The following is a 13,037-nucleotide window of genomic DNA, read 5'->3' on the forward strand; positions in this document are numbered from 1 at the left end:
TGCCAAGGGGAACAAGAGCAGCCAAAGGTGTGGTGGGAGCTGATGCATGGTTTTATTACACAAGGTGTGACATCCTCCCTCCATCCCCACTGGAACAGGGATGAATGAGGGTTTAACCACTCCATGGCTGTTTCTCCTGCTGCTTTCTCCCCATGCCTCTCCCCCCACATTTTTCCATCCATGCCCAGTGTTTCTGTGTGGAGTTTCAGTGCATTGCCCGGCGTGAGGACCGTCCACAGGGCTGGGACTGCTGGAGGGGTCAGTCCAGCTGGGACAGGACTGGGAAGCCAGCGGTGTCCTTGGGGAGCAAAGCCTGTGGCACTGGGGACATGCATCCCTTGTCAGGGATGGACTTGGTCCCTGCCTCCACGGAGGGATGATGGATCCAGCCTCTGTCTCTATTCAGGAATGATGGATCCAGCCCCTGCCTCCCCAGGGTGGTGATGGATCCATGGAGAGTTGCTGGATCCTTGAGAAGATGATGGATCCATCTCTGACTCCACAGGGAGATGATGGCTCCGTCCCCTGCCTCCACAGGGTGGTGATGGATGCATGGGGAGATGACAGGTCCGTCCCCTGTGTCCATGGGGTGACATGGGACAGCTGCCCAGGCTAGCAGCTCCCTCCTGTGCACAGGAAGATGCCCAGGGCCATGCCCAGCAGGCCGAGGCTTCCCAGAACCAGCCCCAGGACCAGCGGAGTGCGCGATCGGCTGCTGACTTTTCCTGCAAGAGGCAAGAGGGATGGAGGTGATGATTGGGCCACGCCACCGCATCCCTGTCCCCACCCCGGCCCCACCACCGACCTCTCCTGGTGCTCTGGACCTGCAGGATGCTGACACAGGTGGTGTTGAGGAAATACTGCAGGTCCTGGGTGGTTATGGGGTATTTCATCAGCTGCTCCTGGGCGAAGGCAGCCACCGGGAGCTCGCCGGGCCAGCGCCGCTCCCAGGTGGCGCTGGGGACGTGGAAGCTGAGGAACGCCGTCCTGTTGAGGGTCACCTCGTAGAAGCTCTGGGCGGTCCCGTTGGGGTAGAGGCGGCAGCCGAGGTAGCAGCACAGGTGATGGGTGACTGCGGGGACAGAGGGAGGGGACAGGGTCACCACTGTCCCACCCTGAGCACCCCGTGGCCCCCACCAGCAGCAAACTGGGCACTGAGTTTGCACAGCCTCAGCACCACCCAACCCACCCACAGCTTTGCTTCCCCTCGTTTTGAGCACGGCAGTGACTTTTCCAGCGGCCGGGATTATTTTCCCTCCCTTATCTCCACACAGCACAGCTCCGGTTTTACAGAGAGGGTGGCTCTGGGCACAGAGTTGCTCGTGGCTCTCGCGGATGGAGCGAGACACCGGGACAGGGACACCGGGAGTGGGGAGCGGATCATACCAGAGACTCCACGGTGACACCGGGCTCCCCAAGGGTACAGGAGTGTGGGGCTGGGGCAAAACCGGTTTGGGAGTAACCAAGGAAAGGAAAGGAAAGCACACCGGGGCAGGAGCAGCAGCGGTGACAGGGCTTGTGGGGCGGAGCGAGCAGGGGCACGAAACCATCGGCAGCGGCGTCCCGCAGCTCCCACAAGCTGCGGGATGCAGGCAGGGAGCAGGTGGGGTTCCTACACCTCACCACCCCACAGGCTGCAGCCCCAGCCCTTTTCCTGAAGAGCAGCAACAGGTTGAGCATCACCCCAGGGTGTGCTCCGGGTAAGAAATTCCCGGCTCCACAGAAAGGCTCCCGTTGCCCACAGAGAGGTTTTGCACATGACCGTGTCCCCGTCCCTTCGCCCATCCGTCCCTGCAGAGCCACCCCCGTGCCCTGGCAGCACGGAAGAGGCTCCCATTCCCCGGGGCACCCACCCCCGTCCCCCGGGTACCACTCACAATTGGTAGGTCTCTCCTTGTTGAAGAGCATCACCAGCTGCCTGAAGTTCCTCAGGTAGGTGATCACCTCGTTCTGCCGCCGGGCCCAGGCGTCCGGAGGCTCCAGCGGGAGCACCTGGGTGACATTATTCTCTTCCAGGAGATGGCTGAGCTGCCCATTCAGGCTGGCGTTTCCCCGGAAGATGGAATTGCCCATGTAGACGCGGGTCATCTGGAGCATGGTGAAGGCGAGCGGAGCTGCGGGAGACGTGGGACATCAGCCACCGCCTGTCACCCGCCGTGAGCCCCGTGTGCCCCCACACCAAGCCCGGTGTCCCCGTGTCCCTGCCTTACCCGCCTGCTCCGCCGCGCAGCCCAGGGCCCCGCTGAGCAGCAGCAGCCGCAGCATCGTGGGGACGGGCACCGCGCTGGGGACGCGCTGCTGGCCCCGCGGCTGGCCCGGCTCGGAGCTCAGCCTGGGCACCCGCTGGGGACGCGCTGCTGGCCCCGCGGCTGGCCCGGCTCGGAGCTCAGCCTGGGCACCCGCTGGGGACGCGCTGCTGGCCCCGCGGCTGGCCCGGCTCGGAGCTCAGCCTGGGCACCCGCTGGGGACGCGCTGCTGGCCCCGCGGCTGGCCCACGGGATGTTAAGCTGGCCGGGGAGGTGGGGCTACGGGGGGAGGAGAGCGGGACTCCGGCCAGGTCTCTCCCATTTCCTTAACCCGAGCCATCCGCACCCCTTCCCTGCCGGATACGCCGGGCCCCGCGGCGCCTGAGGATGCAGGATGAGGTTCCAGGCTCCTCCCGGCACAGATGGAATTGGGCGAGCTGCCAGCACCTGACTCAGTTTCCCCATCCCTTGGCTGGGCAGGGCCTGTCCCACTCCCCTGGGGGATGTGGGAGACCAGGGGGACACGGTGATGGGGGCCATTGCCAGGGAATAGGGAGTATTGGAGGGAGCAGCCTCCCTGCACAGCACTGCACCCACCTGGATCCCATTCCCAGTGGGGTGCCGGGTCCCACGGGTTTCCCCCCGCTCGAAGGGACACCTCAGGGTCACCTGTAGGATCCCATCCCCTGTGGAGAGGACATCCAGCAACAGGACCCCCCTCCCTGGAAAGGGGTGACACTCTGGGTAGCTGAGCTGGGCAGTGGGGATGAGAAATCCATGGCAGGGCCAAAACTCCACAGGTTTGTTTTTTAATTACACCTAAAATAATTATAAACTAAAAATTTAAAAATGTGAGATTTCTACTAAAGGCTCCAGCTCGTCTCATTGACAGAGCATGGCACAGCCTGGGGTGGCACGTAATGGCATCACACAGCCTGCTATGGCATGGAATACAGGCATGGAACGCTGGGTGGGAAGGGACCTGAAAGTCCAACTCATTCCATCCCCTGCCATAGGCAGGGACACCCAGGTTTCTCCAAGACCCATCCAACCTGGCCTTGGACACTTCCAGGGATGGGGCAGCCACAGCTTTCCTGAGCAGCCTGTGCCAAGACCTCACCACCCTCACAGGGATGAATTTCTTCCCAATATCCCATCTAATCCTGCCTTCTGGCAGTTTGAAGCCATTCCCCTCTGACAGGGACCTTGAGAATATTCTCTCTCCATCTTCCTTGTTGGCTTTTTCAGGCACTGCAAGGCCACAGTGAGGTTACCAGGAGCTTCTCTTCTCCAGGCTGAACAATCCCAGCTCTCCCAGCCTTTCCTCCCAGCAGAGCTGCTCCATCCCTCTGATCATCCTGGTGCCTCCTCTGGACTCTCTCCAGCAGCTCCAGCTCCTTCCTGTGCTGGGCCCAGGGCTGGGGCAGCTCTGCAGGTGGGGTCTCACCTGAGCAGGGCAGAGGGACAGAATCCCAGTCCCTTTCCTGCTGCCCACACTGGGGATCAGCCCAGCACAGGGGCATTTCTGGCATGGGGCATGCCAGCCCTCACCACCTGCACCCCCAAGTCCTTCTCCCGGGGCTGCTCCATATCTGCTCATCCCCAGCCTGGATTGATCTCGGGGGTTGCCCTGACCCAGGGGCAGCATCAGCACTTGGGGGTGTTAAACCTCATGGGTCACTTCTGGAGCTTGTCCAGGCCCTCTGGATGGCCCCATCCTTCAGGAGCGTCACTGCACCCTCAGCCTGGTGTCACCTGCAAACCTGCTGAGGGTGCCCCAAACCCTCTGTGCCAGCGATGCCGATCTTAAATATCACTGGTCCCAGCACAGACCCTGGGACACCACTGCTCACCGATGGCCACTCTGAGCCACTGACCCTCTGGATGTGACCATCCAGCCAATTCCTTATCCATCTGACAGTCCATCCATGGAATCCAGCTCTTCAATGCAGAGAGAAGGATGTTGGGTGGGATTGTGTCCAGGCTGTTAGAAATCAGGATAAATGTCATCCATAACCTTTCCCTTGCCCACTGAGGGAGCCACCCCATCAGAGAAGGCCCCTGGGTTGGTCTGGCAGGACTTGCCCTTGGTACAGCCGTGCTGGCTGTCCCGATTCACCTCCTGTCCTCCCTCCCCTGCCTCAGCAGAGCTTCCAGGTCTGTCCAGGATCCTCCCGGGCACAGAGGGGAGGCTGACGGGCCGCTAGGTCCGCGCCCCAGGCTCCTCCTTTCCACCCTCTTTGAAGATGGGGACAAGGACTGCGTTTTTTCCAGTCACCTGGGACCTGACCGTACATCCAGGACCTTTCAGATATCCTGGAGAGACGCTGGGCAGCTGCATCAGCCAATTCCTTCAGGACTCAGGGACGGACCTCCCGCAGGATGGCGCGGAGGACGGCGGGGCATGTGCCCACTGTCCGGCACGATGTACCGCACCATGGCGCGACGTGTCCCGCCGCCCGTCGCTCCGCGGCGACGGGCGGGGAGTGTCGCCTGGGTCGGGGCGTGTCCCGGGGCGTGTCCCCGGTCCGTGCGTGTCCCGGGGCGTGTCCCCGGTCCGTGCGTGTCCCGGGGCGTGTCCTCGGCGGCGGCGCCGGTGCCGGGAGCGCAGCGATGGCGGCGGCGGAGCTGGAGCGGCTGCGGATGGCGGGGGCCGGGATGGCCATCGCCGTCCTCACCAGCGGCGGCGACGCGCAAGGTGCGCCCGGCGGGGCGGGGGGCTCGGGCCGGGCCCGCGGCGTCCCCGCGTGTCCGTGCCCGCGACCGCGACCGCCCGGGGCCGGAGTCCGCGGCCCGCGCTCCTCCCCGGCGGGCGGATGGGGACCCTCCTCCCGTGTGCCCCCCGCCCGCGCCGCTTCCCCGTCCCCGTCGCCCTCGGGCCGTCGCCGTGGGAGGGCAGGGGCCCCCCGGGGGGAGCGCCACGGAGGGGCTGTGTCTGTCCCTGTCCTCATCCCCGTCCCCCCCGGGATAAGCAACTCGCTCCCGGGCAGTTTCTCGTGCACGGGCCCAGCTGTGCGCTGAGTTTCCCCGGTCTCAGCCCACGTGGCTCCCCGCCCACTCAAGGGGACACCTCAGGGTCACCTATCGGATCCCATGTCCTGTGGGCTGCAGGGTCCCAGGGGGTTCCCCCTGCTCGAAGGGACACCTCGGGGTCACCTGTAGGATCCCATGTCCTGTGGGGCGCAGGATCCCATGGGAATACTCCAGCTCACGTATCGCTTTTCCAGGCATGAACGCCGCTGTCCGCGCTGTCACCCGCATGGGCATATACGTGGGAGCCAAGGTCTTCCTCATCTATGAGGTTGGGGTTCCCCTCTGCTCCCCATCATGGCTGGGGGGATCCACCCCCCTTGTGCCAGGGTGCCTTCCACTTCCACCCTCTGTTTCTCCACAGGGCTACGAGGGGCTGGTGGAGGGGGGTGACAACATCAAACAAGCCAACTGGCTCAGCGTCTCCAACATCATCCAGCTGGTGAGGGTCACCATGGGGCCACGGGACCCCAGATCCCAGCCCCCGAAACGTGTGTGACAGGCCACGTGTCCCATTCTGTCCCCAGGGCGGGACGGTGATCGGCAGCGCCCGCTGCAAGGCCTTCACCACGCGGGCAGGACGGCTCCGGGCCGCCCGCAACCTGGTGGAGCACGGCATCACCAACCTTTGCGTCATCGGCGGCGACGGCAGCCTCACCGGCGCGGACATCTTCCGCTCCGAGTGGGCTGGGCTGCTGGAGGAGCTGGTCCGAGATGGTGGGTGTGCCCCTCCCAGCCCCCGGGTGGGTAGATGAAGGCGTTGGAGGGTGGCGAGGTCTGGAGGGTCACCCCAGTGCTGTGACCCCAGGGAGGCCTGGGCTTCAGCCCCATGGTGGTGGGGACATGAGTGCCCTGAAATAACTGGTGTGGTGGCCGTGACCCCCCCAGGGCAGATCAGTGAGGAGGTGGCGAGGAAGAACTGCCACCTGAACATCGTGGGGCTGGTGGGCTCCATCGACAATGACTTCTGCGGCACCGACATGACCATCGGCACCGACTCAGCGCTGCACCGCATCATGGAGGTCGTCGACGCCATCACCACCACGGCGCAGAGGTGAGAGGGACGGGGCGCTGGGGGCTGCAGCGCCCCGGCCATCGCACACACCCACCTCCTTCTCTTCCCACCCGTGTCCTTGCAGCCACCAGCGGACGTTTGTGCTGGAGGTGATGGGTCGCCACTGCGGGTAAGCCCCCGTGGGTGGGGAAGCCATCAGTGGGATGGGATGCCACGTTTCGGGGTCAGTGCTGCCACCACCGTGTCCCCCCAGGTACCTGGCGCTGGTGTCCGGCTTGGCCTCGGGTGCTGACTGGCTCTTCATCCCTGAATCCCCTCCGGAGGACGGCTGGGAGGACCTCATGTGCGAGAGGCTCGGGGAGGTGAGGGGGGGTTCCTACCATCCCATTCCATCCCATGCCCGGTTCCCCCCAGGGAGTCCCCACAGGGGCCCAGGCTGAGCCCTGCAGCTGTGCCCAGCCCCTGCGAAGCTTCGGGAGCTGCTGCCATTGTCCCTGTGAACCGGGGCACTCAGCCGAGCGCAAATCCAGCCCTCGCGTGCCAGGGGCAGCGCTGGCTGGGGGGCTCAGCTGCCTGTGACCTGAGCCACCCCTGGGGCAGCACAGATGGCGGGGTGGGGAGGGCGCTCACACACGGCCCACGGAGAGTTTTGGCTGAGCCGTGGTGGCCGTTTGTCCTCCCCTCGTGGCAGACACGCAGCCGGGGCTCGCGGCTCAACATCATCATCATCGCTGAGGGCGCCATCGACCGCAGCGGCAAACCCATCTCCTCCAACTACGTGAAGGACGTAAGGGACTGCCCCGGCACCACCCTGGCACCCACGGACACTGGCAGGTCCCCACCGTGATGTCCCCTCTTCCCCACAGCTGGTGGTGCAACGCCTGGGCTTCGACACGCGGGTCACCGTCCTCGGCCACGTGCAGCGCGGAGGGACCCCGTCCGCCTTTGACCGCGTGCTGGTAGGTCCAGGGGAGGACACAGAGAGGGGGAGCCCCGCTCCTGCCATCCCTCTGCCCAATGGAAAGGGGTGAGGCTCAGATGGGCTCAGCCCTACTGTGCTGGGCAGAGCTGTGCACCCATTTCTCCTCATTTACTCCAAATTTCATGAATTTTTAAATAAAACCATCAGCTTTCCGGCAGTGAATCAGCAGCCACGTGGTTTCCAAGCCCGTGGGAGCATCCCTGAGCATCCCACCCAGCTGGCACTGGTGGCCCAGTGACACAGGTGCCCCTATCCCTTTGCAGAGCAGCAAGATGGGGATGGAGGCGGTGATGGCGCTACTGGAGGCCACGCCAGACACCCCAGCCTGCGTGGTCAGCCACTCCGGGAACCAGTCGGTGCGGCTGCCACTCATGGAGTGTGTCCAAGTGGTGAGTACCGGGGAAGCTGGGTGGGGGTCTCACTCCCCTCCCTGTGAACATGGGTATTACGGTGCTGCATCTTTCTCCTTGCTCAAGACAAAGGATGTGCAGAAGGCCATGGACGAGAAGAGGTTTGAGGAGGCCATCCAGCTCCGTGGGAGGTGAGGAGCACGAACCAGGACTGCGGGAGACATCCCTCTTGGATAGGGGCTTCTCCTTGTGGGGAAGCTGTTGGCTCCTGCAGCCAGAAGAGTATCCCCAGTCACACCCCAGGGGCAGTAGGGAGACTGCCCCTTCTCCCAGACGTGCCTTGGGAACACATCACCGTGTCCTTGCAGGAGCTTTGAGAACAACTGGAACATCTACAAGCTGCTGGCACACCAGAAGCCAGCTCAAGAGAAGGTGAGTGGTGATGGGAGCAGCAGGGTATACCATCCCCGCCTTGGGGACATGCGGGGATGTGCTGTTCCCATCCCTGTCCCCGTAGAGCCCCTTTAGCTTGGCCATTCTGAACGTGGGAGCGCCGGCCGCCGGCATGAACGCTGCCGTGCGCTCAGCCGTGCGCATCAGCATCTGCCAGGGACACACCATCTACGTGGTGAGCGACGGCTTCGAGGGCCTGGCCAAGGGGCAGGTAAGGGGGACAGTGAGCCTGGGATGTCCTGGAGGAGGGGGTTGGGCTTGGGGGCAGGGGGCTCTTCCCACCCCTAACCTGTCGCTGGTGCCCACAGGTCCGCGAGGTGGGCTGGCATGACGTGGCAGGATGGCTGGGCCGCGGCGGCTCCATGCTGGGCACCAAGCGGTGAGTGCAGCCCTGGGACACAGGGAAGGGGTGTCCCCATGTCCCCACCATTCTCACCCCACCATCTGCACCCCCTTCCCCACCACAGGACGCTGCCCAAGACCTGCATGGAGAAGATCGTGGAGAACGTGCGCAAATTCAACATCCAGGGGCTGCTAGTCATTGGGGGCTTTGAGGTGCGGCGGATCCTTGGTTCAGTGGGGGCCAGGGTGGCTGTGGACATCCCAGAGGAATCTGTCTGGGATGCAGACCTGGCTGTAGGGCCAGCATTTCCCAATCCCTCGGCTGCTTGCAGGCATACGAGGGGGTGCTGCAGCTGGTGGAGGCACGCGGGCAGTACGAGGAGCTCTGCATCGTCATGTGCGTCATCCCCGCCACCATCAGCAACAACGTGCCCGGCACCGACTTCAGCCTGGGCTCTGACACGGCCGTCAACGCTGCCATGGAGGTGAGGGACACGGACAGGGACAGCTCACGGGGCTGCCGTGCTCCACCACCTTCCATCATGGCCTGGAGTGGCCGGCGTCCCGTGCCGGGGAAGCAAAGGTGGCTTTCCCTGGTGTGACCTCCCCTTCTTTGGGCACAGAGCTGTGACCGCATCAAGCAGTCGGCTTCAGGCACCAAGCGCCGTGTGTTCATTGTGGAGACCATGGGGGGCTACTGCGGGTACCTGTCCACGGTGACCGGCATCGCCGTGGGCGCCGACGCTGCCTATGTCTATGAAGACCCCTTCACTATCCACGACTTAAAGGTGAGCGAGCAGGAGCGGCTCTCTGGCTGAAATGAGAAGGAAAATTGGGGAAGGGAGGGCTCCAGAGCAGGGCAGGAGCTGGAGGACATGGCCATGCTGGATGGATGTCAGGACAGGACAGCTGTGGGATGGCTGCTGGCATCTTGGTGTTCATCTTGTAGGCCAATGTGGAGCACTTGACTGACAAAATGAAGACAGATATCCAGAGAGGGCTGGTGCTGCGGTGAGTTGGGGGCACCTGGGGACAGTCACTGCAAACCCCAGCCCCGTGGCAGGGAGCAAGGCTGGAGCTGAGCCCTTCCCATGGCCAGAGAGGGGTCCTGGGCACGGTGAGGTTTGGCACAGTGGGCACACACTTGGCCCTGGGGACGCTGGCTGCCTCCGCTGCTGTCCCCACCCCAGCCTCCTCCTGGGGACACAGACCGGGGCCATGGGCCTCAGGGAAAACAATACAGCACAAAAAAGGTGTTACGGGAGACAAAGGGGGACCCCCTGGGCATGCCAGCGGAAGGAGCAGCCCTCCCAAGCCCTTCCCTCTGCTCCCCAGCAATGAAAAGTGCCACGAGCACTACACCACCGAGTTCCTCTACAACCTTTACTCCTCTGAGGGAAAAGGCATCTTTGACTGTAGGATCAACGTCCTGGGCCACCTCCAGCAGGTACAGAGGTACAGGGGAGAGGGTAGCATGGGCCTTGCTGGCCCTGAGAGCTGGGCAAGGCCTGACATCCCCATTTCTTTGTCCCCAGGGGGGAGCCCCAACCCCCTTTGACCGGAACTATGGGACCAAGCTGGGAGTGAAGGCGGTGCTGTGGATGTCAGAGAAGCTGCAGCAAGTCTACAGCAAGGGTGAGCCGAGGGCTGGGGTTCCCACGGGGGGTAGGGAAGGCTGGTGGCTGCTGCTCCAGGCTTCCAGGTGTGGCCCCCAGTGAGGTGGCCAAGGTCAGCAGTGTCCCCCTCCCAGGGCGTGTGTTTGCCAACTCTGGAGACACTGCCTGTGTGATCGGGCTGCGGAAGAAGGTGGTGGCCTTCAGCCCTGTGACGGAGCTCAAGAAAGTCACGGATTTTGAGTAAGTCCCCATGCCCCAGTGGTTCACTGGCTCCTGGGGGAACCTTCCCAGGGTGTCTGCTCTAGAGCTGTGTCCCCTGCACAGGCACAGGCTGCCCCAGGAGCAGTGGTGGCTGAACCTACGGCTGATGCTGAAGATGCTCGCCAACTACCAGATCAGCCTCACCGAGTACATCTCGGGGCAGATGGAGCACGTCACCCGTCGCACCCTCAGCATCGAGAAGGGCTTCTAGTCCCACCAGCCTGCCCCATAGCCCCTGCCGTGTCCTCTCTGTGCCCACATGCTGCTGGGGGAACACTGTGTCCCCTCTGTTCTCAGTAGCCCTGTAGCTTTGCCATCAACCCCTTACAGCAGGCAGAGCCTGGTGCTGTGTCCCAGAATGGCACAATCCTCCCCCGAATCACTGCTGCGGGTTCTGGTCCCTGTGCAGATGCAGAAGAGTTGCTTGAGCCCAGCTGCACAGCCCAGACCCTTAATCTTCCCTTAATAGTTTATTATTATTTAATGATGGGGTATTTTGAGTCCTTACTTAGCAGCTTGACTGCCTTAAGCCAACTGCTGCTGCTTGTAGTTGCCTGCCCCACGTGCGGGAGGGGAGTGAGGAGGATGCGGAGCCATCCCAGAGTGGGTTGGAGCTGATCCCAGGGGCTTCTGGGTGCCCCCGTGGAGCTCCATCCCCCGTGGGGGTCTCGAGGGCTGAGCGCAGGGATCCTGGTGAGCCCCTGCCCCCTTGCATGACGCTTGGCTGCAACCATCACCATGTGGCTGTGGGCGCCGTGTCCGTCACCTCACCGCTGCTCCGTGACCCCCGGATCCTGCACCGCCCACGGCGCTGCTCCTCTCCTCTAGAGATAAAACCTGCTGGAGCCAAACCTGCCTCCTGGAGTGGTCATTGCAGGGGGGACGGGTGGCAGGACAGGGGTGGGGTGGGGGGAAAAGCAAAACCTGATGGTTTTCCCAAGCCGGGTTAATGCCAGGCAGAGACATTCCCTGGTTTTGTGCATCCTCAAAGTCTGGGAGAGTGGGACCACAGGCGGCTTCTCTTCCCTGTCCAAGTCATGGTGGGTGCAAGGTCAGCATCCTTTCACAATCGCTTTGCGATTCCAGAGAAAAATCGCTGGGTTCCCACCTCCAAAGGAACCACCCAAGTGCTTTAGGGTGGTGCTGTGCTTGTTTGTGAGGCAGTTTCTCATAGCGCTGGCCAAGTGTGCCGGCCTGGCCGAGCTCCGCGCGCTCGGGATGCGCCAGACGGTCACAGGGAGCCCCTTTCCCAGGCCACTTCCCTCCTGGGGCTGCTGGCTGACCAGCCTGCGGGACAGCATCAGCATGCATCACAGTCTTTGGGGTCAAGCATGCCGTTACTTTGTCCTCCCCATGGAGTTGTCCCCAAGTGAAAGCTCCCACTGACTTGCCCCCTGCCTTTGTCTGATGGAGTGACTCCCTCAATGAGCAAGGGAAAGGTTATGGATGACATTTATCCTGATTTCTAACAGCCTGGACACAATCCCACCCAACATCCTTCTCTCTGCGTTTGAAGAGCTGGATTCCATGGATGGACTGTCAGATGGATAAGGAATTGGCTGGATGGTCACATCCAGAGGGTCAGTGGCTCAGAGTGGCCATCGGTGAGCAGTGGTGTCCCAGGGTCTGTGCTGGGACCAGTGATATTTAAGATCGGCATCGCTGGCACAGAGGGTTTGGGGCACCCTCAGCAGGTTTGCAGGTGACACCAGGCTGAGGGTGCAGTGATGCTCCTGAAGGATGGGGCCATCCAGAGGGCCTGGACAAGCTCCAGAAGTGACCCATGAGGTTTAACACCCCCAAGTGCTGGTGCTGCCCCTGGGTCAGGGCAACCCCCGAGATCAATCCAGGCTGGGGATGAGCAGATATGGAGCAGCCCCTGGAGAAGGACTTGGGGGTGCAGGTGGTGAGGGCTGGCATGCCCCATGCCAGAAATGCCCCTGTGCTGGGCTGATCCCCAGTGTGGGCAGCAGGAAAGGGACTGGGATTCTGTCCCTCTGCCCTGCTCAGGTGAGACCCCACCTGCAGAGCTGCCCCAGCCCTGGGCCCCAGCACAGGAAGGAGCTGGAGCTGCTGGAGAGAGTCCAGAGGAGGCACCAGGATGATCAGAGGGATGGAGCAGCTCTGCTGGGAGGAAAGGCTGGGAGAGCTGGGATTGTTCAGCCTGGAGAAGAGAAGCTTTGGGATGACCTCATTGTCAGCACCTGAAGGAGCCAACAAGGAAACTGGAAAAGGACTTTGGACAAGGGCCTGGAGTGACACACCAAGCGGGAATGGCTTCCCACAGCCGCAGGGTTAGATGGGATATTGGGAAGAAATTTGTCCCTGTAAGGGTGGTGAGGCCCTGGCACAGGTTGCCCAGAGCAGCTGTGGCTGCCCCATCCCTGGAAGTGCCCAAGGCCAGGTTGGATAGGGCTTGGAACAACCTGGGATAGTGGAAGGGAGTGGAATGAGATGGCCTTCCAGGTCCTTTCCCACACAAAACCATTCCATGATTCCATGATTTTAGTGCTTTTCCCCTAACTGAACACATTTTAGGCTCTGGAGGATAATGGTAATTTTTGTCTCCTCCCTGGGCCCGTAAGTAGCAGACCTTGCTGATGGAGGCAGCAATGCTGCTCTTGAATGAGTACCTGCTCTGGGGACCCCAGGCAGAGACCTGGCTTCTCCTGGAGCTCCATTTCCTGGGTGGGAAATGGGCTCTTCCACTGTCCCTTGTGCCACTCCACTGTGGGGCAACCC

At 62.6% G+C, this 13,037-nt stretch overlaps 2 protein-coding genes across 2 annotated transcripts; one reads left to right on the forward strand and one right to left on the reverse strand.

Moving 5' to 3' along the window:
• Nucleotides 1–33: 33 nt before the first annotated feature.
• On the reverse strand, nucleotides 34–2,428 carry PROCR (protein C receptor). Its single transcript, XM_068200068.1, has 4 exons — nucleotides 2,211–2,428; nucleotides 1,878–2,114; nucleotides 806–1,072; nucleotides 34–725 (listed from the first exon to the last, which is right to left on the reverse strand). The coding sequence occupies exons 1-4, from the start codon at nucleotides 2,263–2,265 to the stop codon at nucleotides 613–615; spliced, it is 672 nt and encodes a 223-aa protein (XP_068056169.1). The 5' UTR covers nucleotides 2,266–2,428; the 3' UTR covers nucleotides 34–612.
• A 2,358-nt stretch (nucleotides 2,429–4,786) lies between these two features.
• On the forward strand, nucleotides 4,787–11,146 carry PFKL (phosphofructokinase, liver type). Its single transcript, XM_068201148.1, has 22 exons — nucleotides 4,787–4,944; nucleotides 5,474–5,547; nucleotides 5,641–5,718; nucleotides 5,804–5,993; nucleotides 6,165–6,330; nucleotides 6,416–6,460; nucleotides 6,545–6,653; nucleotides 6,983–7,078; nucleotides 7,158–7,250; nucleotides 7,537–7,662; nucleotides 7,750–7,814; nucleotides 7,992–8,055; nucleotides 8,141–8,287; nucleotides 8,385–8,455; nucleotides 8,544–8,631; nucleotides 8,751–8,903; nucleotides 9,042–9,206; nucleotides 9,368–9,429; nucleotides 9,754–9,865; nucleotides 9,954–10,053; nucleotides 10,169–10,274; nucleotides 10,359–11,146. The coding sequence occupies exons 1-22, from the start codon at nucleotides 4,860–4,862 to the stop codon at nucleotides 10,504–10,506; spliced, it is 2,343 nt and encodes a 780-aa protein (XP_068057249.1). The 5' UTR covers nucleotides 4,787–4,859; the 3' UTR covers nucleotides 10,507–11,146.
• The last annotated feature ends 1,891 nt before the right edge of the window (nucleotides 11,147–13,037 follow it).

Source organism: Anomalospiza imberbis, chromosome 10 (genome assembly GCF_031753505.1).
Source record: "Anomalospiza imberbis isolate Cuckoo-Finch-1a 21T00152 chromosome 10, ASM3175350v1, whole genome shotgun sequence".
Classification (NCBI taxonomy): domain Eukaryota; kingdom Metazoa; phylum Chordata; class Aves; order Passeriformes; family Viduidae; genus Anomalospiza; species Anomalospiza imberbis.

Coding starts and splice junctions, on each gene's coding strand:
- PFKL (XM_068201148.1), top strand. CDS start 4,860: ATGGCGGCGGCGGAGCTGGAGCGGCTGCGGATGGCGGGGGCCGGGATG. Junction 6,654..6,982: donor TGTGCGAGAGGCTCGGGGAG/GTGAGGGGGGGT, acceptor CCCTCGTGGCAG/ACACGCAGCCGGGGCTCGCG. Junction 10,275..10,358: donor AAGAAAGTCACGGATTTTGA/GTAAGTCCCCAT, acceptor TCCCCTGCACAG/GCACAGGCTGCCCCAGGAGC.
- PROCR (XM_068200068.1), bottom strand. CDS start 2,265: ATGCTGCGGCTGCTGCTGCTCAGCGGGGCCCTGGGCTGCGCGGCGGAG. Junction 1,073..1,877: donor CAAGGAGAGACCTACCAATT/GTGAGTGGTACC, acceptor CTGTCCCCGCAG/TCACCCATCACCTGTGCTGC. Junction 726..805: donor GGTCCAGAGCACCAGGAGAG/GTCGGTGGTGGG, acceptor TGCCTCTTGCAG/GAAAAGTCAGCAGCCGATCG.